At 36.8% G+C, this 22900-nt stretch overlaps 1 protein-coding gene across 1 annotated transcript; it reads right to left on the bottom strand.

Moving 5' to 3' along the window:
* Positions 1-256: 256 nt before the first annotated feature.
* Positions 257-2030, bottom strand: LOC121992200 (alpha-humulene 10-hydroxylase-like). The gene is made up of 2 exons (XM_042546402.1): positions 1068-2030; positions 257-971 (listed from the first exon to the last, which is right to left on the bottom strand). Exons 1-2 carry the CDS (start codon positions 1980-1982, stop codon positions 351-353), a joined length of 1536 nt encoding a protein of 511 aa, XP_042402336.1. The 5' UTR covers positions 1983-2030; the 3' UTR covers positions 257-350.
* Between the last annotated feature and the right edge of the window lie 20870 nt (positions 2031-22900).

The raw sequence follows: 22900 nt of genomic DNA, 5'->3' as shown, positions 1-22900 counted from the left end.
AACATGTATCAATTTATTCGTAAACAAGTGCAATGTTTAAACAGTAGAGGCCTAAGATTGTTGGTCTACTTGCTGGGTGCACTGGGCTGGAGCCTCGCAAAGTCCAGCCATGCCTACGCCATAAATAGATTGAGACCTAAAATTGTTGAGCTACTTACTGGATGCACTGGGTTGGAGCCCAGTAAAGTCCTGCCCTGTCTATGCTGTTGGAGATTATGAGGATAACACGACTGGGGTTTAATTACTTCATATAACATTCGATATGCATGCTTCTCTTATTATATATATATCAAAAACTATATAAAAGACAATATAAAACGCTAGCAATATTATGTTCGGAGATGAAGTGTCTATGGCAGTGGAATTATTGGCTGGGCAAGCGCGAGGAGGGGTGATCTCCTTGGTGCGGTCACCCCTGAAATTTCCATCATGTCCAAATCTTCGATCTTCATGCCTCGTGGAAGCGTCCAGTCGAAATGGAAGAGGAGGTGAGCCAGTGCAATTTCCACCGACGACAACCCAAATGTCATGCCAGGGCACATCCTTCGCCCTGCACCAAATGGCAAGAACTCGAAGTTGAAGCCCTTGAAGTCCACCGAGCTGCCCTCAAATCTCTCTGGCTTGAAGCTCTCTGCATCAGACCCCCAGTACTTTTCATCTCTGCCCAGAGCAAATGCATTGATGAGCACTCGAGCTCCAGCGGGCACTCGATATCCCATGACCTCGCACGTCTCTGTGCATACTCTCGGCAACAACAGAGGGACAGGAGAGTGGAGCCGCATCGTCTCCTTGATCACCAAATTTAGATAACTGAATTTGATAATGTCACTCTCTTCGAGTTTGGTCTTCCCTTGCATAGCCTCCCTCATCTCATTTTGGACTTTCTCCATTACATTGGGATTCTTGATCAACTCTGACATAGCCCATTCAATAACCGTTGATGATGTTTCCGTCCCTGCCAAGAATGTTTCCTAAAGATAATTATGAGCTATTAGCAATCAAAAGATATATAATAAATATTCTTTCACATAGCAATCGAAAGATATATAAGTATGTAATTCATTTACCATGATGACGGCCTTGACGGAGTCGTATGTGATTGGAAATTCTAGATTTCCTTCATCTTTAAGTTTGAGAAGTACATCGATGATTAGATCCTCCTCTGTTTGCTCGGCGGTCATTGCGACTTGACGCTGTGCGATGATTTCGTCAAAGATTTTGTCGAGCTTTCCACGAGCTCTCTCTAACTTGAACTTCAATCCCGTGAGAGTATCCAGGAATTTGAGCGAGGGGTACATATCAGCCACCGCGAAGCTGCTCACGTAGCTTATTGCCTCCTTCACCAGGTGCAAGAATTCCGCCTGCTGTTTGCACTCGTCACCAAACGCGGCTCTAATCGCTAGCTCATTAGTCATGGACATCATCAGCCGGCTTAGATTGACAGGTGTTTGAGTAGACGCCTTGCCAGCGATCTCAACCGTGACCTTACGGACGGCATCCTGGCGGATGGTAGCGAAGGATTTGACACGCCGGGAGTTGAGCAGCTCCATGGCGTAGATCTTCCTCATCTGCTTCCAGTAGCCACCGTAGGGGGACATGACGGCTCCGCGGCCGCCATAGGTCAATATTTGGGAGAAGGTCAATTCGGTTGGTCGATCAGCAAATTTGAGATCATGGCGCTTGATGATCTCTTCCACAGCCTCCACGGACGAGGCGACGACTTGGTAGACCTGTCCGAGTCGGAGACATATGAGGGGTCCGTGAGTTCGAGCGAGTTGGCGGAGGATACGGTGAGGGTTGCCGCTGACGAGCTGGTGGATGTTTCCGATGAAGGGAAGCCTGGGCGGGCAGGGTGGGAGTGGAGCTTGTTGCTTATGCACTCTTCTCCTTGATGATCTCTTTATCAGTAAAATTATGAAGAAGCCGAGGAAGAGAGTGATGAAGAAGAAAGGGGAGAAGAGGGAATTAGCTTCCATGACCATGCCAGTGCAGTAGCAAATCACTTAAAATGACCGGATTGTTTGAGCTCTCTTCCTTAGCTTGCATGCATTTATAGAAGATCTAAACCTCACTTAACTAATCGACACTGATGCCATTTGAATGAATCAAATGGTTCGTGAGTTATTCAGAATTTGATTCGGTAAAAAATTTATTCGAGTTCATTCGTTTATCTTATCGAGTCGAGCTCGAGCTCGATTTCGAGTTTGACAGTTTTATCGAGCCGAGCTCGAGCTTAAGGATATTCGACTCATGAGCTCGCGAACATGTTCGTTTAAAGACTCGCGAGCCAAAAAAACGAGCCTTAAAATGAGCCTTAACTTGAGCCAAAAAAACGAACTGTAAAACGAGCCTTAAAATGAACTTTAAAATGAGTCAAAAAATGAGCTCTAAAACGAGTCAAAAACGAGTACTAAACGAGCTCGAGCTCGCTTAACGAGTTAGGCTCGTTAACTTTGATAATCGAGCTAATAACGAGCCGAGCTTAAATTGTTCGTGAGCTTAATAATTCTAAAACGAGCCGAGCTCGAGCCTTGTGATAAAAGCTTGATTCGAGTTCGAGCCGAGCTCAAGTCCGAATATAACTTAAATGAACCGAGTTCGAGCCTAATATTATTCGACTCGATTCGACTTGTTTACATCCCTACTGATGCCCCTCCAAGTCAATTAAATATAATCTGAATTATCTGCCCACAGCAATTATAGTGGGCTAAAACAAATTAAATAATATATTAATGCCTTTTTTTCAAAAAGAAAATATCGTCCCAAAGAAAATAAGAGAGCGCGTGATGTAAGGATTAGAAATAAGAGAGCATGCAAGGACTGATTGGGGAAATTGAAAGACCAGTGTCTCAGTCTCTCTTTTCCTCTTCCTTGTTTATTCTCAATACACTGTAGTTGTAATGGTAAGGCGATTAAGCGATGGATTAATATATCTTTTACTACTTTTAAAGTGCTAAAGCAATGGATTAATTCGACTAATCTGATAAAAAAAATGTATTTGTGTGATTGTGTTGCCTGATTTCAAGTATTTCAGCAAGAGGTGAACTTGTTTGTATGATTTGAATCATTTTAGAATTTGAAGTTTAGCTCAGTTATGAATTTTCTTTAAGATAAGTTTAATCATATATAATTTTAAATAACTAAATATAGCTGATGATAAATCAATTTTTCCATTAAGTTTTTAGTGTGGTTGGAGATTAATATGTGAATTTTTTTAATAAAAATATTATTACGTTAAGATTCACACATGGAAATATTTTATAAAATTCATATATACATGAATGTTGCCATCAAGACGACCACCTTATCCCTCCAACAAATTAAATTAGTGGTCTTCCTATGGTCTTTAATTTCCACCCATTTTCCTTTCCACTCTCCATGATGTTTGAAAACAAAAGAAAAATAATAGAAATTTACACAATAAAACAACCTAACTTGGCATGCATATGAGATCATCACCCGTCGTCGCAAAGAAATTTTGGCCAAGTGGAAGGGCGAGAGCAGCTAGCAGATGACATTCGATGTTGATGTTTTTGGAGTAAGTAGTTTATCTCACTGTAAGATCGATAATCAGATAATATAAACAACAATTAAATATTTGATCGACAATCAAATATATATGGTGATAAGTGTGAATATTTAAGCCCATGATGTAAGGGCTAGAAATATAGGAGACGATCGAGCATGTTGACTAACTAATTAATGAACTTAAAAGTCCGACTTTGTTGCTTGATTGGGAAAAGGTCACTTAATTTTTGTCCAATTAAATATTATTGGTGCATCCATCTTTTGAAAGTTGATTAAACACGAGTTGGTTTAATTATAGTTTTGATGTTTGATCAATATATTAATTGATTAAGTGAGACATCAAATAAGTTAATTGGTTGATTAAATAATAGTTATTTGACAATAAACAAGTCCAAGTAGATCATAATTAATTAGACACTTGGTAATCAGAAGTTCAACATAGAAAAAGTCTAAATGGGCCATAGTTGATCAGATACTAGGCGGTTTGAAGTCCAATAAAGAGTTGGCATGAGCCACGACAACAAAAATGCTAAAAGACTATGCCATAATAACAACGGTTTTAAGAGAAACCATTGCGATTTTTGTAAAAGATAAAATTATTATCTTTGAGTACACATATAACACAAAAGACAAACGACTTTACATGTTCCGTTGTCATTTAGTGCAATAATTTTTTTAAATAATAATATATTTTACAATGATTTTCCAAAACTATTGTTATTAAGAGGTTTTTTTATCTGAATAATAATTGGGACAACGGTTTATGAACCGTTGTCAATGAAAATATTTTCACAATGCTGGGAATAATGGTGTATAATTATTGTTATTGTTATAATTAGACAACAGTTAAAAATCATTGTAAATGAAATAATAACCATTGTATTTTTTTCAACTCAAACTCGCGTTAAAAAGTCTCCATATAATCTTTTCTCTAACTCCCCTTTGTGAACCCTAATTTCGGAGCCACCTCCTTCATTCTATGACTCATCTCCTTTTTCTCTTCTCCCACTAAGAGTTGTTCCTCTTAGTGGGGTCTTAGTGGGAGAAGAACTCACAACCTTTGTTCTAGCGAACGAGAATGAGAGAGAGAAGAGAGGATAGTTGGGGGCGACTCTAGAAGGAAGAGGGCGGCGATGATGCTGCGGCAGTTAGTGAGGATGCTATGGAATGAATCTATTAAGCAACCACACTTGGTTGGTGACCGACCCATCGACCAATGTCGCTCCTCCTCCTCCTGCTGTGAGCAACTGTCATAATTCTACCATATCATCTATGGCCAACATCTACCGGTAAAATAAAACCCTAATCGATCCCCCCCCCCCCCCCCCAACACGCGTGCATCTACTTCGAAGCTGGCAACTCCTTCTCCTGGGTCGACGACCGGACTTGCCTCCTCTGCAACTCCTATTGTCGCTTCCTTGACCACCTCTAAGACAATAGCCTGTTAGTGCTAGAAGCACTAACTAATCAAATTTCTGTTTTGATATTTGGCAAAGGTTCAAAGTGAAGCTTGTTAGTTCAGTTTACAACTTTGTTTCTTTAGTCTTAGCCATTTTTAATTTTATTTTCAGGTTGTGTACAGCTCCCACAAAGTTAAAAGAGGAGAAAATTCAACCCTTACACACTTCAAAGAGGCGGTCATGTAACCTCACACAGTTGTGTGAAGCTAGAAGAGAAGGGAAAGGACTAGGCCGTTTGACTTCACACGGTCATGTGACTTCACATGGCCGTGTGGTCCTGGTAGAGAGAAAGAAGAGGATGACCATGTAAATCCACATGGCCGTGTGAAGCTGGCAGAGAGGAAGCTGACCTAGGTTGTGTCAATCAACACGGCTATGTGAACCCATCCGAGAGGAAGAAGAATTAGGCCATGTCAATCAACACGGCTGTGTGGAGAAACCCTCGACCGGGTCGTGTCTTTAAGACATGGTTGTGCTGAGGCCATGTCCGTCGCACCACCACCTCAAAATCACCTTCTCCACCCCTTTCTTCTCTCCATTCCTTTTTCTCCTCAATCTTACTTCATCTACATCACAAATATAAATCTTAGACTCTCTCTCTCCAAGATCGAGATCTAGATCTAAATTCCAAATCTAAATTCAAATCCAAGAATCCTTCTTCTTCTTCTTCCTCATTTTTCATGATCTACCTCTTCTCACAAATCTCTCCTCCTTTTTCTTCAATTAATCACTCTCCCTCACTTATTTTCCCATCATATCTCATCTTTTGAAAAGAAGCCGATGTGGAAGTGGCAGATCTAGCGGAGGAAAAGAACCGAGAGGGGGCAAAGGCAAAGGAAAAGATATATCAAAGGGCAAAGGCAAGCGGAGTGCACGCGACAAAGGTAACGACAATTAGTATCGTATTATTTTTATAAATGAAGAACATAAATCTAGATATGATTCTCTTATTGTTAAAAAGATTGTTTGCACTAGATATATGAATCCAACTACCATGAATATTTTGGGTATTAGGGATGATATGGATTGGATGATTAGCACTTTTGATTTGAACAATATGATGAACACACATCTACCGACATATCCCCGTCTTGTCCTTGAGTTTTTAAGTTCAATTGAGGTCCACTTCACTTCCAAAGAGGATTATATTGACAATATCAGTTTTAGACTAATGAACCAAGAATTCCAGTGGATATTTAGTAATTTTAATAATTGTTTCATCCTACCTACCGGTGGTTCTCACAGATTTGATCCAAATTTTAATTGGAATGGGTTTTGGAATTCTATACTGAGTTAAAAACCCCTTATGAGCCCTCTAGAGCTAAGGCTCCCCACATGCAAAACTCCATATTTAGATACCTTCACCTTGTAATAAGAAAAATCATATTTGGTAGAGGGGATAGTGATGGGGTAGTTAGAAAGGTAGAACTTTACTCTCTTTGGGCTATGCTTAATAAAGTTGATTTTGATACTAGTTTTCATTTTCTGTAAAACCTTGTGAGAGCCTGGAAAACAACCTCGGGGTTGATAGTCTTTGGCAGATTGATTACCTAAATAGCTAGAAATCTGGATTGTGAACTTGATGAGTTGGAAGTCATTCATGGCAATAACAATGTCGATATCGATGCATGTCTTGCCATGGAAATGATTTGTCGGGATGAAAACGGGTTTGCCTTTCCTAGAAAGGATGGTTTTCCAATACCTCCACCTTTTTCCAAGTGTACCACACTTCACAACCTCGTTAATTGGGTTATTACTGACGTAGCTCCCGAGTTTGTCCACCCGTGGTAGAGGACACCGAGCTCCACATCAAGCCCTCATCATCTAGACACCCGCAACCGTCCGGATATCCAAAACCTGCTAGGCATTCTTTTTCCTATGGTGCGGGTCCTTCTAGATTTAATTTTTCTGATTTCTGTGCCTCTTTGGATTCACTTCATAAGAAGTATAGTGCCCAACAACAAATGTTGGAGGGTCGCTTGAAGTTGTCAGACAACCAGTTCCAAGAGGTACATGATCATCTCCAGTTCACGAGGAATTTCCAAGGTCATGTGGCTAAGTTTGTTCAGGATTATGACACTAACTAGGCGAGAATGAGAGAGTTTATGAAGGTCATGGTTATAACAAGACATTAGGTAGACACTCTTTACCACTACCATGAGTACCTTGGCCAGACCCCTAGTATGCCTAGTTTCCCTTCTGGTCGACAAGGATAAGGACCTCCCATTCCTCCACCTCCACCACGTTACTGATTTCATCGAGACGATGAAAAATTTAAGTCGGGGGGAAGGGGGGATATTTACACAATCTCAGTCCTTTGCATTTCTTTTCTTTACATTTTTAGCACTTTCATTTGTTTTTCTTATTTTCATTTTTCAGTTTTATGATGCATCTATACCTTTGCTTATTTTCATGTTAGTATTTGCCAGTCTTTATTCAATTTGTTTTGATTGCCACTTTGACTATCTTTTCAAATTTATTTTGTGGCATATCGAGAACATCAATCCTCACATTACTTTTCTTTACATTTTTAGCACTTTCATTTGTTTTTCTTATTTTCATTTTTCAGTTTTATGATGCATCTATACCTTTGCTTATTTTCATGTTAGTATTTGCCAGTCTTTATTCAATTTGTTTTGATTGCCACTTTGACTATCTTTTCAAAATTATTTTGTGGCATATCGAGAACATCAATCCTCACATTACTTCTGACTTGTCTAATAGTAAAATTATTAGCACATTCATTTTTTGATTCATGTTATTATGGATATAGTGCTAGTATATTTAATGTATCTCTTTTCTCTATCTCTAGTAGTATAAAATTAGCTAAGTATTATATGGAGATAAGTTTGAGTTTTGGCCTAACCTTAAGGATCTTTATCTTCACTTCACTTAAGACGGGATATTGGATAACTTTGGAATAGTCATGATTCATCTGAATTGTTTTGTATTTTAGTTCCCATGGTGATTTCTTGGATTGCATTTTGGTTACTAGAAGCCCTTGGATCATTTCAACTCATTTGAAAAAATTAAAATCCCAACATTTGCATTATATTTGCATTTGTCATAGTGCTACACTTCTAAAGCGCCAAAAAAAATCATATGAATAAGGGATAAAAATTAGTCCAGTACTTCTATGAGGGTTTGTTACCCATGGATAGAAGTATGATAAATGCAGCAGCTGGAAGAGCTTTAGTGAACAAAACTCCAGAGCAAGCTAGGGAGCTTATTTCTAATATGGCAGAGAATTCACAATAATTTAGGAGTAGGTCATTAACTACAAAAGGAATAGGAGAGGTTCAATTGTTCTCTAATGATCAAAAGGAGATAAGGAGTTCTTTGTTGGAGTTGACTTCTTTGATGAAGCAATTGGTATTGGCCAATGCTTGCCAAACTTCTTCATTTCTGAGTACATAATTTCTATATCAATCAAGGGGAGTTTTTGGTATTTGTTCTAGCCAAAATCACAATTCAGAGTTATGTCCCAATTTACATCAAGATGAGTCATTAGCAACATTTTCTAGACAATTCCCACAAAAATATGATCCTCAATCTTCTACTTATAATCCTGGCTGGAGAGATCATCCAAATTTGAAATATGGTAATTCATTTTATCAACAACCAACTTCAAGTTAGAATTTACAGCAATCTCTTACTTTTCAGCAACCTTTTCAACTTTCTCAGAATTCATTTCAGTATAATCAACATGCATTCTAGTAGCATCAGCCATATTAGCCTAATTTTCAGCATAATCAATAAAGTCAGTATCCATTTCAGCATAATCAGCAACAACAGAATTTTCAATAAAGGCATAATCAAAATCAGCAAGAACTTTCAACTCTATCAAGACTGAGTTTGATTCAAGGAAACTCCAACACTTCAAACTCAGATGCACATCAATCTAGAATGAAGGAAATGATGAAACATTTATTACAGCAACAACAACGCTATCAAAGAACCGATTCTACCTTGTAAAATATTGAGAGGCGGATTGGACAATTAGCTTCCAGTATTAATCAAATGCAAGCTCAAGAATCAAGTCAAGTGCCTTCTTAATCAATACCTAATCCTAAGGGTAATGTTAGTGCATTAACTTTGAGAAGTGGAAAGCAAGTTATAGATGACGTTGCAAAAAAAATTCCAATAGTTCCTTTTCCAAATTCCAATAGCCCTCGAATAGCCTCAAACAACCATGATTTGGACTTTTTAGCAACTGACTTCCATCCAAACTCAAGCTCAAACCCCATTCATATTGATCCTATAAACCTAGTGCAAGAACAGAAGAAGAGTTATTTGAACTCTGGAAGTACCAGAAATTCTAAGGCAGTACAGTAAATTCCAGATTCCAGCATTTCAGTAATTCCAGAAGCAATAATTCGAACACAACAAGAATCAGATCCTTCAATTCCTCTACCTTTTCCCCAACGAAAAGTACAAACAAGGAAGAATGTAGAGGAGGAAAAGGCTAGAGAATTTCAAGAGCTTGTGAAGTTATTTAGCAAGGTGGAGGTAAATGTTCCTTTACTCATAATGATTAAGCAAATTCCCAAGTATGCAAAAGTTTTAAAGGATCTTTGTATACATAAAAAGAAATTGAATGGGAATGAGTTGATTAGTATAGGAAAGAATGTATCATCACTTATTCAACCAGTACCTAAGAAGTGTGAAGATCTTGGAGTATTTACGGTTCCTTATGAGATTGGGAGTAATTTATTTGAGGATGTTATGCTAGATTTGGGAGCTTTAATTAATGTTATGCCAAGATCATTTTTTCAGACATTAGGGATTGGACTATTATAGCCTATAGGAGTTGTAATTCAGTTAGTTGACCGCAGTCGAGCTCACCCAGCTGGAGTTATTGAAGATGTATTGGTGAAGGTGAGAGAACTCATTTTTCCTGTAGATTTTTATATCCTAGATATGGAGCGAGAATATCTAGTCAATAGATCACCTCTTATTCTGGGAAGAACACTCCTGAAGACTACAAGGACAAAGATTGATGTTCATGCAAGCACACTTTCTATGGAGATAGGAGACACAGTGGTCCAGTTCAACATTTTTTATGCTATGAGACATCTTACATTCTCTTTTTAGTGTGGATATCTCAGAGGAGTTGGATATCATAGATTTCTTTTCAAATATTTAATCAGATTCATATTTTATTAATGCTGGAAAAAGTGAGGTATTTTCTGCAGATTTGGAGGATGTTTTAGACATGGGAGTGGATGTTATTTCATATGGATTATTTTCATCCAGAGGAGATGATTTATGTGTAAGGGATTGCTTAGAAGAAGCATTACCCTAGGATCGCCCATAGGAGAAGATTTATGTATAGAGGATTGCTAAGTAGTAGCACTACCCCTAGGATTACCATCTATTGATTAGTCACCACTTGAGTTGAAACCATTGCCTTAACATTTAAAGTATGTTTATTTGAGAGAGAATCAGTAGCTACCTGTCATTATATCCCATGATTTGGAGCTAGAGCAAGAGATGAGATTATTAGAAATTCTGAGGCAGCACAAGAGAGCCATTGGATGGACACTTGTTGACATTCCTAGATCAGTCCTTCTATTTGCATGCACCGGATTTATTTGGAGGAGGATGTGAAACCAGTGAGGCAGCCACAGAGGAGACTTAACCCACTAATCCTTAATGTAGTCAAGAAAGAGGTGATTAGAATTCTGCAGATAGACATAAGTTATCCTATTGCTGACAGTAAGTGGGTAAGTCACATCCATGTAGTTCTAAAGAAATCAGGAGTGACAGTAGTAGCTAATGAAGAGAATGAGTTGGTGTCCACCAAATTAAAAAAATTCTTGGAGAGTTTGTGTGAACTATAGGAAGCAGAACCAAACAAGTATAAAGGACTATTAACCCATGCCTTTTATTGATCAGATGCTAGAGAGACTTGCAAGAAAGTCACCCTACTGCTTCCTTGATAGATACACAGGATATTTTCATATCTGTATCGACCCGAAGGACCAGGAGAAGACCACCTTCACTTGCCCCTTTGGTACATTCACTTACAAACGCATGCCCTTTGGACTTTGCAATGCTCCAACAACTTTTCAGCGATGCATGATAAGTATTTTTGGTGATTTATTAGAGCAGTACATGGAAGTTTTTATGGATGATTTTTCTGTATATGGTTCATCATTTGATGCATGCCTAAAGAATTTGTCTAGGATTTTAAATAGATGCATTGAGACTGATTTAGTACTTAATTTTAAAAAATGTTATTTTATGGTTAAGCATGGTATTGTCTTAAGTCACATAGTCTCTAGGAGAGCTATTGAGGTAGATCTTGCTAAAGTTAGCACTATATCTTCTTTATCTTACCCCACATGTGTGCGAGATGTTCGAGCTTTTCTTGGATATGTAGGATTCTACAAGAGATTTATTAGAGACTTCGGTAAGATTGTTTTTCCATTATCTCAGTTGCTTCAAAAAAAATGTGGACTTTCATTTTGATCAGAAGTGCAAGGAAGCTTTTGAGAGGTTGAAGGAGGCTTTGATTTCAGCACCTATCATCAGGCCACTAGATTGTACTCTTCCTTTTGAGTTGATGTGTGATGCATCTAACCATGCTGTAGGAGTTGTACTTTCTTAGAGAGTAGATGGAGCACCACATGTGATCAGTTATGCTTCAAAGACATTGGATGCAACTCAAGCAAACTACACCACGATAGAAAACGATAGAAAAAGAGTTTATTTCTATTGTTTTGCATTAGATAAATTCATATCATATTTACTTTGTTCTCACATTGTTGTATTTTCTGATTATGCAGCTTTAAAGTTCCTCCTGAAAGAGTTGGATGACAATCCTAGATTGATTAGATGGATGCTTTTGCTTCAAGAATTTGACCTAGAGATATGTGATAGGAGCAGGAAGAAAAACTTGGTTACAAATCACTTGAGCAGGATCGAGGGAGATTCGGATCATATGGCTATTGATGATGATTTTAAAGATGAGCAGCTTTATCAGATGCATGGTGAGACACCTTGGTATGTAAATCTGGTTAATTTTTTAGTTGCATATGTTTTTCCTGCACAATATTCAAAAACTTAAAAGAACAAATTAAAAAGTGATGCAAAATATTATGTGCAGGATGATCCATACTTGTGGAAATTTTGTAGTGATCAAATTATTAGAAGATGTATACCTGATTTTGAGTTTCAATCTGTACTTACGTTTTGTCATTCAACTAAGTTTGTAGGACATTTTGAACCACAGAGGACTGTGATGAAAGTTTTAGAATGTAGATTATATTGGCCTACTCTTTTTCGTGATGCTTATGTTTTTTATAAATAATGTGATAGGTGTTAATGGAATGGGGACATAGGACCTAGGAATGAAATGTTTCAACACTACATGTTATTTTGTGAGATTTTTGATGTTTGGGGTATTGACTTCATGGGTCCATTTTCTGTCTCTTTTGGATTTTCATATATTTTATTGGCAGTTGATTATGTTTATAAATGGGTGGAGGTCATCTCCACCAGGACTGATGATTCCTTAGTTGTTTGTAGTTCTATCAGGTCACATATTTTCTGCAGGTTTGGGGTACCCAGGGTGATCATTAGTGACCAAGGGTCACATTTTTGCAAAGGGGGAGAGAAGAGTCAAAGTTAATAGAAGAAATTAGTAAATTAAGAATTTAAAATTTTACATTTATGCTCATGTTTAAATTTCTTGATTTCATACTTAATTTTTGTCGTATTTTTACTTAACTTTGAATCGTGTTGCCATAATCAAAAAGGGGGAGATTGTTGGTGCGGGAAGCATCCGACGATCGAACCAATGTTTTGATTATGTCAAAGGGTTCGAGTTAAGTTGGTTTGTTATCTAATGTGTGTGAATGAGATTGCAGAAAAGTCCTAGCTGCAATTAGGTAAAGGGAAAACCCTAGGGGCGGTAACCCTAGGTCCTAGGGGGTGGTAACCCTAGGCAGAAAGTCTTGGCGGGTCGAAGCTTCGGGCAAAAATCCTAGGGGGCGGTAACCCTAGGTGGAAATCCTGGTGTCGCGAACCAGGTGGAAGTCTGGACGAGTAGTGGAGCGGGCGTCCAGCATGAAGACCGGAAGACTTGAGCGCCAAGTAAAAACCCAGTCGGTCTGGAGGACCGAACTGGCAAAAGGTAACTTCTCCTGAGTGGAGTAGGTGAGAACGTGTTCCCCGCAGAGGGAACAGTAGGCGTCGGTTCGACCTAAGGTTTCCGGTCGGAAATCCGAAGTCAGAATTGGACAGTCCTATCTTGTTTTACCGGATATATTGTTGTATTGTGGACTAACCTATCTTGCAGGGACAAAAGAGCACTTTTGGCCTCGGACGAACAGTACCCGAGGCGCCCTTATGGAGCTTGGAGGCGCCTTGGGTGCAAAGGAGAAGAAGCGCGCACGACAAGGCTGGAGGCACCCTCATGGAGGCTTGAGGCGCCTCGGACAGCCTTGGAGGCGCCTTCAAGGCTTATGGAGGCGCCTTCAAGAGGATTACTTCTTCTGCGCTTATCCACGCGGCTGACTCGGCTGCGATGGAGGCGCCCTCAAGGGGCTTTGAGGCGCCTCCAACAGCGATTATAAGGGGTATTCGACCAGCATCTCCATTCATCAGATTCCAAGTGATTCATCCTTCATGTGCTGCTCAAGAAACGACTCGGCTAAGCTACGACAAGTCCCTGACAACCCAAAGCTTCGAGATCTTCAATTCTTGTTGTCGGTATAGATTTTTTTTTACTGTTAAATTGTAATACTCTTGTAACCTTTTCCGCATAATAGTTGTTGCCCAAAGTAAATGCTCAACGAGCATGGCCCTTGGAGTAGGAGTCACCCTAGGTTCCGAACCAAGTAAATCTTAGAGTCTTCTGTGTGTTTTGTGTGTTTGGTTTAATTTCTGCTGTGCATTTACTCGTTACGTTTTCGATTACGTCAAGTGAAAGCCACGAGCGCTATTCACACCCCCCCTTCTACCGCTTCTCGATCCAACACTAAGTGTGCTACTACCTCAAGAAGTCAACAGAATCAGTGCGTACAAATCAACAAAAGAACTTTGGGAGAAATTCCTAGAGTTGTACGAAGAGGCCTCAGAAGCTAAAATGCAAAAAGGAATCTGCTCCAGAATTAGTTGACAAATCTTCAAATGGAAAAAGGAGAAATGGTGGCTCAACTGCACGCAAAGATCAAGGAACTACTCACTGGACTCAACAACCTCAAAGAAGCGGTAACAAATCGAGACTCAATAAGGTATGCGTTGAATGCATTCCCGAGAATTACTGAATGGGCATTGATCATATATGCTTATTAAATCTCTAAGGACCTCTTGGTAAGTAGTTTATAAAAATTATTTTCTACCTTTGAATTACATGAATCTAGATGTGCAGGAATGAAAAAGGACAATGAGCCAAACAACGTCACCCTGAACACAAGAAAGGTCAAATTGGATTCTGACACATCTCTCGACAAAGATGAAAAATAGTATGTGGCAAGAAAATTCTTAAACCCAATAAAATTAACAAGTCTCAGGCTAAGAAGCTTCCACGGATCAAGAGAAAGATTAAATGCTACAATTATGATGAAGAAGGGCACATTAAGGACAACTGTCCAAAATTGAAGGAGAAGAACAAGAATAAAAGGCCAACAGGAACAAAGCACAAGAATCTTAAGGTAGCGTGGGATGAATCGTCATCATCCGAATCAAAGGAAAAGTCTATGTTGGACTTGGACTTATGGTAAGTCATTAAGAAGACAAAGATGAAGCAAGCTCATCTGAAACAAGCATCGAAAGCATCGATGAAGAGAGGGCAGGGCTACTTCAAAGGACTACAACAATAAAGGGGGAGAATCAAGCTTCAACACAGACATGGTAACTGAGATTGTCTTTTACCTCTTGATTAGTTATACTTTGGTATTAAATCAATGTCTAAATCTTAATGAAAACTCAAATCCAAGAACAATAAATTAGAAAAGGACAATTAGAATTAAAAACTATTCTAACAAAATCATGCTCATTAGAAGAGTTTGATAGAATAAAAAATGAAAATGCTAAATTAAAAGAACAAATAGAAGTCTTGAAAAATTCTGCATGCCCAAATATTGTTACTACACAAAATAATTTTCAAGAGCTAAATTGGTATTTTAGATTTCATAAAGACTAAATCAGAAAAGTGACAAGAAAGTACATTTTAAAAAAATATCTTGTTAATCCAGTATATAGAAATTTATTTTGGGTTCCTAAATCATGTTTAGTTTAAATAAATTTTTATGCATATTTTAATTTGCCTTAATTTTTAAATTGCATGCTAAAATTGTCTAATAGTTAAATTTATTGTTTTGTATACTTCTTTTCAAAAATTAATTATATTTTATTATTTATTTGAAAAATAATAAATTTGTTAATAAGTAGAAAAAATTTCAGAATTTTTTGATATTTAAATAATTTATTATAAATTTCTTAACAAAAATTATATTTTTAAAATTGAAAATATTTCATAGATTTTTTTTATAAAATTTTATTTTATTTTTTTGATAAAAAACTATGTTATCTATTATAGGAAAAATTTTCGCCATTTTTTGACTATCTGATTTACTTTGAATTATTTACCAAAAACAATATTTTTATAGTTAAAAATTATCTAGATTTTTTTTTTTTGGAAATCTCAATTTTTCTTTGCATAAACATTAGATTTTCTATAGTTAGAAAAAATATCATGATTTTTAGATATTAGATTCTATTTTTAAACATTTAACTTAGAAAATTATTATTTATCAAATAATTCATACTAGTCAAAATAAACATTTATTTGTTATCAACATTTTTATTCATCTTTCTATTTCTATTTGGCTATCAAAAATTTTTTAGTATTTTTCCAAACTTAAAAATAATTTTCAAATTATCTTTGCCAAAACTGATTTCTAAGTTTTAGAAATTTGAATATTCAAAGAAATATTTTTAAAAAAAATTCTAAACTTGCTCATTGTTTTAGAAATCCTTAGAAAATTTTATATAATTTTTAAATACATGCTCATATTTTGTTTAGTGTGATCAAACAGGGAGAAGACTATATTCAAGGGGAGGTATAATAAAATTTTATTAAGCAATTTTTCTTACTATAAATTAAAAAAAATTTGTAGTAAATTGCAAAATCAAAATTTACCTATGTAAGTTTACTTTTATTACCCTAACTTAACTTGGGATTGATGCACATTAAAAAAGGGGAGATTGTAAGTACCCCGAGTAAGTTTTGATGTGAGCAATCAAATTAAGTTAGGTCATGTTGTATTTGATCCTTGTGTTTAAGTGTGCTAGAATATAGGAACACAAGAAGTCGAGCAGAAGACACAGTGGATGAGAATGATGGCATGGAAAATTAGTTAATGGGCGCAGTGCATCCGAGGGACAAGAAGATGCAGAAGAGTACGCCGATGGAGCGAGAAGGATATGTGCGGCATTTTCAAGGGGCGAAAAGTCGGAGCGGAAGACTACTCAAGGAGAAGGCCAGACTTGGGTTCAAGTGAGCTTAACTCTGAATGGTTGAAGAATCACCTAAGCAACCAAAGCGGAAGACAGGAAAAGTCAACACTACCTAGACCATGTCCAAGCGCCCATACTCCGGGCGCCCGAACTCCCTTAGGCGCCTCTTCCAACAGAGGCTGCTGCGGATGACATTCGAGACCACATCAGCAGCACTCCGATCACTTGGATTAGTCCAAGCGTCCGGACAAGGATGAATCTTTATCATCACACTATTGAGTTGCCATTGTGAGCAGATAAAGTGCATGGCTAGGAGCACCCGGAATAGGTCCAGGTGCCCAGAGATGTCACGTCAGTAAACGACTAGTTTGACCAGTAAGCTATAAATATAGCCTTAATCCTCTTCATTAAATACAACACTTGAATTTGAGCTATGTGCTTTCATTCTTTTACTGTCTTTACAATTCTATGCTGTCAATATTGTAAGAGGTTACTCCGCCTTCATCTAAAGAAAATTTGTTGAGTAGAGTTTTAACTGTCTTGGACTAGTAATCTTCTCATTGCAAACCAAGTAAATCCTGTCTCTTCTTTTTCTTTTATATTAATTAATTTTTGTTCAACTAACCTGTGTTGTATTTGCTAAAGCGTGAAAGCAAAAGAAAGTTTTTAAATTTCTTAACAGGGAAACCCCCCCCCGCCCCCTCTTGTCGGCCACCCGAGACCTACAGGTTGAATGTGTAGAACCTTTTAGTCTGATCTGTTATCATCTATTGTCGTTGGGGAGGTCCCCAAGGATTTAGGAATAATCTTGATAGAGTTTTTGGTTCCACATTGACTTAACTTTTCAACGTCATCATCCCCTAAGCCCCTTGGAAGATCTCTTCATTTTGCTTCTTCTTCTTTCTCATGGATTATTTCTGGATGATATTAAAGACAAGGATGATTCTTCAATCAATTTCTTTATTTTTATGTTTATATATTACTTTCTTATGCCATATTTAATTGATGAAATTAAATTCTTTTGTTCTTATATTTCTTATATATATGAGTTCTTTGTATTTTAGAATTCATGCGTGCGGCTTAGATTTTCTAAGAACTAAAGAATCCCAGAGATGGTGTTGATTTGCTAGGAGTAGTACGCCAGGGAAGGACAATTCTTATGGCGTCACCGGTGGTAGTGTCTGGAGAGGAGGACAAGGGATGGGGAGCAATTTACAGGGACCTCATTGCGAAAGAGAAGACCGATGGGAAGTTAGCCCCGTGATAGGCTCTCCAAGGGCTGGCAACGGAGATGACGTGAACTTCTAGAGTAGACCGAGTCCTATGACCTACGACAAAGTGTGCCACAAGATGGGAGGAGAGATCGACCTCTAGATCTCAAGAGTAGTGGTCTCGAGTGGCTATGGCAATGGCACAATCGGAATAGAGATCTTAGTAGTAGTAAGTTGAGAAAAGATAAAATGAAAAAAAGGGTATAGCTCTGATACCATATAAAATAGCAAATGGGTAGAGAAGAGATAAAGGAAATAAACCTCTTGATTCATTACGGTTGTCTGAGGTTTACAAATTATAGAAACCATTATAGTACTCGATCAATTGACAGATTAATTAAGGCTCGGTCAATTGATAGATTAATTAAGGGAAGATTCTAATTATTATGTTTTGCTAAATAATTCTCTTTTAGTATGTAGCACGATGGTGATAAGAATTTTCAAAAGTCTAAACAGAATTAGGATAAGAGAATTTACTATATTTAAAATCTTGGGCACTACAATCATAGTATGAGACTTTCTCAATTGAAACTTATCTGTCATAAACTTGACCATACCTCACGATCTTCAAAATCTTGTACCACTAGATGCTAGGATAATTTTGCAACTTGTCACTATACATTAAATATCTCGTCTTGGGTGCTATGATCACGGTGCATGGCTTCCTCAATTGAAACCTGCCTGTCACGACCATAATCACGACTACAATGACTATACATAGGATATAAGAGTTTACGCCGGACGGGATAATGATTATTCTACGGACTATTGAATCCGTTGACTCACACATAAATACTAGAAGCAATCTTCTATAATCTATTGATTCAAAGAGGAATAACAAAAAATACACTGTCTAAAATATTATTAATTCCAAAAAAAACTCTCCTTATATTAACTTAAATAATTATTTATATAAACTCTAAACCCTAATACACAAAGAAAAGAAAGAAATTCTAACCTAAACAAAAAAAACTCAAAATAGTAAAATTTCTAAATAAACTCAAAATCTTAAATTATAAAAGATAGAACTTAATAAAAAAAACTAAAATAAAAAATATATATATAAAAAATAATAATTTACTAAAAATAATAATAAAAAAATCTAAATCCTCTTGCATCATTAGACGTCAGCACGGTCGTGTTCCCATTGAACATCTCCAACACCAACTTGTTACCAGGTTCATCGTTGGTCATCATGCACGTTGTCTCTATCTAAGTTCGATAAATCCATTTTTTTTTTTCTTCTAGTTTTGTAATTACCACTTAATCTCAACGACTACAGCCTTCTATTCTGTTGTGGCTTTCAAGTACATTGTAAGGGTTAGTGACATCTGACAGAATAATAACTATTCTAATAAATCATATTTTTTAGAAATAAGCCTAGGCCGCTACGGGTGACACCTAATAATCAATCGAAGATTTTTAAACAACTTTCGATTTGATAGATTAAAGATCTCACGGTTCAAATAGAATTACAAATTATGGCCTCTCAAAATTAATTTAGATTCCTCTCCATCAATTAAAAATATTGAGTTTTATTGATCAGCAAAATTTGTGAGTAGGAAGATAGAAATTTATGCGCATGAGTGACTGATGATATTTATTTAAGTATGATGGATCAACTCAACAGTTTGGAAATCATATTAGATTTATAATTGACTTCTAGCAAGCGGGTCCAATTTTTTTTTTAAAAAAAGGAAAATATTTCATAATTAAATCATTTAAATAACCTTATGATTCGCAAAAGTATCTTGGAATTATTTACATATCCCTAGTTGACATAAACAAAATCTAGCCACAGCCCAAATATAATTTATATCCTAATTTATTTTATAAAATTCACTATCTTTCTTTTTCAAATTTTGCAGCCACGCAGAATCAAATAAGCTGCAATGAGTTTTTATTTTTATTGAAAATATAAATTGTCATGTTCCTCCTTTTTCAAATTATATATTTTCAATGCTAATCATTGAGAAAATCAACGGGAGACCATGAGCATAATACTAATGATAATAATGAAAATAATCTTTAATTAATTTCAATCAATTGAGATTTATTATTGGAGAATATACAGATAAATTCTCATGGTATGCACGTCTTGATCATTCATCTCTACGACTTGTTCAGAATATTATTAATCGTTTTGGTTTACCAACTTCTTTAGCGTCATCATCTCATTTATGTGAAGTTTATATGAAAGCGAAATCTCATAAACTACCATTTGTTTCTCTACTCGCAACTGTCGTTTTCCTTTAGAAATTATTCACTCTTATGTATGAGGTCCTGCTCCTATTCTTTCTAATCAGGGCTTTCTTTATTATGTTATTTTTATTGATAACTTTAGCAAGTTCACTTGGATTTTTCCTATGAAAAGAAAATTTGATCTCTCTTTGATATTTTTTTATCATTTTCAAAAGCATGTTGAGAGATATTTTGATCGTAAAATACTCTCCCTTCATTCTGACTGGGGAGGAGAGTATCAAGCGCTTCATCGTCATCTTACTTCTTCTAGCATCCTCCACCGAGTCTCTTGTCCCCATACTCCTGAACAAAATGGATCCGCTGAAAGAAAACATTGTCATGTGGTTGAAACTGCCTTAGCTCTTCTTAATCATACCTCAGTTCCACTTAAATTTTGGGATGACGCCGTCCATACAGCGGTTTACCTTATCAATCGTTTACCCACTACACTACTTCAAAACAAATGTCCCTTGGAAATACTTTATAATTATTCTCCAGATTACTCCTTCCTCTGTATCTTTGGTTGCGCATGTTATCTTTGGATACGACCTTATTCTAAACACAAGTTAAACCCTCGCTCTTAACAATGTGTTTTCCTTGGTTATAGTAATTTATATCATGGGTATTGTTGCCTCCATGTTTCGACCGGACGGATATATATTTCTTGACATGTTACCTTTGATGAATCTCTTTTTCCGTTTACAGTTGCTACCTCGGATCCTCCTTCAGATAATCATGACACATTTCTAATATCATCGAGTAATATACTAGAATCCCCACAGATTGCTCCATCTGGACATATTGAAAGAACAATGGGGGATGATATCTTGGGTCCTGCTCCGTCTCCATAAATTCCTGAAGACTCAGCAGCTAGTGGTGATCCACTCTCTAGTTCTGATTCTCATGCTCCATATCCACAAATTCCTATGGACTCGGTGACTAGTGGCTCTAGTTCTGATTCTTATCCGTCTGACCTCTCATCTCCGAGTAGCTCTGATGATGATATTCCTCGGCGGATGCTTCCTCTAAGCGATATTTATTCACGATGTCAACCAGTTTCCACTCGTTATCCTCTTCCACGTGCTCTTCTTACTTCTTCAAATTTTGTTGAACCTTCTAGTTTTACACAGGTAGTCAAAGATCCAAATTGGCGTGTTGCGATGGCTACATAATTTGATGCTCTTCTTCGTAATGCAACTTGGAGCTTAGTCCCTCGTACCCCATCCATGAATATTATGGGCTCTAAATGGGTTTATCGAATTAAGTATCGTGCAGATAGTTCTATTGAACATTACAAAGCTCGTCTTGTTGCTAAAGGTTTTAATCAACAACTGGGTATTGACTTTAATGATACTTTTAGTCCAGTCGTCAAAATTACAACTATCCGATTGCTACTATCTATAGCTGTAAGATCTAATTGGCCAATACACCAATTAGATGTTTCTAATGCTTTCCTTCATGGACACCTTGAAGAAACTGTTTATATGGAGTAACCTCCTGGATTCATCCACCCGCAACTTTCAACACATGTATGTCAACTTCAGAAGTCTATATATGGTCTTCGACAAGCACCTCGTGCATGGTTTCATCATCTATCTACCTGGCTTCATACTCAGGGATTTTCTAGCTTAAAAACATACTCTTCCCTATTCTACAAATGTAATGAGGAATTTTCAATATTTATTCTGATTTATGTTGATGATATATTAATAACTGGTAGTGATCAAAACGGTATTACTACTTTACTGCATCTTCTTCGTCAAGAGTTTCCTATTCGGGATCTTGGCAATGCTCATTTTTTCCTTGGCATAGAGTTTCTCTCACATTCTGAAGGTTATCTTCTCTCTCAGAGCAAATACATTACTGGGCTCTTACAACGAGCTAAAATGGATGGTGCATGTCCTATCTCGACACCAATCATTGAGGGTGGTTTCACTACACCTTCATCCTCCTCTTCAATGTCTGACCCCAAATCTACCGTAGTATTCTTGGTGCCTTACAATATGTCATAATTACATGACTCGATATTGCTTTCGCTGTGAATCATACCTGTTAATTTATGCATGCTCCTACTGAACATCATTGGGAAGGTGTTAAGAGAATTCTTCGATATCTCAAATACACTATTCTACTTGGTCTTTTTTTATATCATAAGTCTTCACGAGAGTTGATTGCCTACAGTGATGCAGATTGGGTTGGATCTCCTGAAGATAGACGTTGTAATAGTGGATATGTTATATTTCTTTGGCGAAATTTTATTTCCTGGCTTTCAAAGAAGCTACCTACAGTCTCTCGCTCGAGTACTGAAGCTGAATATAAAGTTATTGCTAACGCAACGTCAGAAATTATTTAGCTACAATCTCTCTTTCAGAATTACACTTTTTTCCAACTGTTACGCCTAAAATATGGTGTGATAATATTGGAGCAACTTATCTTACAACAAATCCTGTTTTTTATGCTCGTACCAAGCATATGGATATTGATTTTCATATTATTCGCGAATGTGTGGCGATTCGACAACTTTCAGTTTCTTATATCTCTACGGAAGATTAAATTGCTGATATATTTACCAAGCCATTATCTAGACAACGTTTCATCAAGTTAGCACTTAAACTCAACATTCAGACATTTCCATTGAGTTTGTCGGGGTAATGACAATAATGAAAATAATCCCTAATTGATTTCAATCAATTGAGATTTATTATATTTGACACACAATCAAGATTGACATGAATCAAACAGTAAAAATAATATTTCCAAGTCTATTTCATTACTATGTTTATAATTATTATGATTGTATTCGTTATTTAATTTTTCTATTATTATTTTGGACAATTTATATAAATAAATTTATTAACTTTAGTAATAAGATTATCAAAAACTTTATATTATTTCTTTTCTCTAATTATTGATTTCTACAGTACCACTGAC

Source organism: Zingiber officinale, chromosome 6B (assembly GCF_018446385.1).
Source record: "Zingiber officinale cultivar Zhangliang chromosome 6B, Zo_v1.1, whole genome shotgun sequence".
Taxonomy (NCBI): domain Eukaryota; kingdom Viridiplantae; phylum Streptophyta; class Magnoliopsida; order Zingiberales; family Zingiberaceae; genus Zingiber; species Zingiber officinale.
The sequence above is the reverse complement of the archived record's forward strand: the minus strand, read 5'-3'. Positions and strand labels throughout refer to the sequence as shown.

What these genes read in the sequence shown, in the direction of transcription:
- LOC121992200 (XM_042546402.1), bottom strand. Translation starts at nt 1,982, where the DNA reads ATGGTCATGGAAGCTAATTCCCTCTTCTCCCCTTTCTTCTTCATCACT. An exon ending in CCGTCAAGGCCGTCATCATG is followed by an intron (nt 972 to 1,067) that starts GTAAATGAATTA and finishes AATTATCTTTAG; the next exon opens with GAAACATTCTTGGCAGGGAC.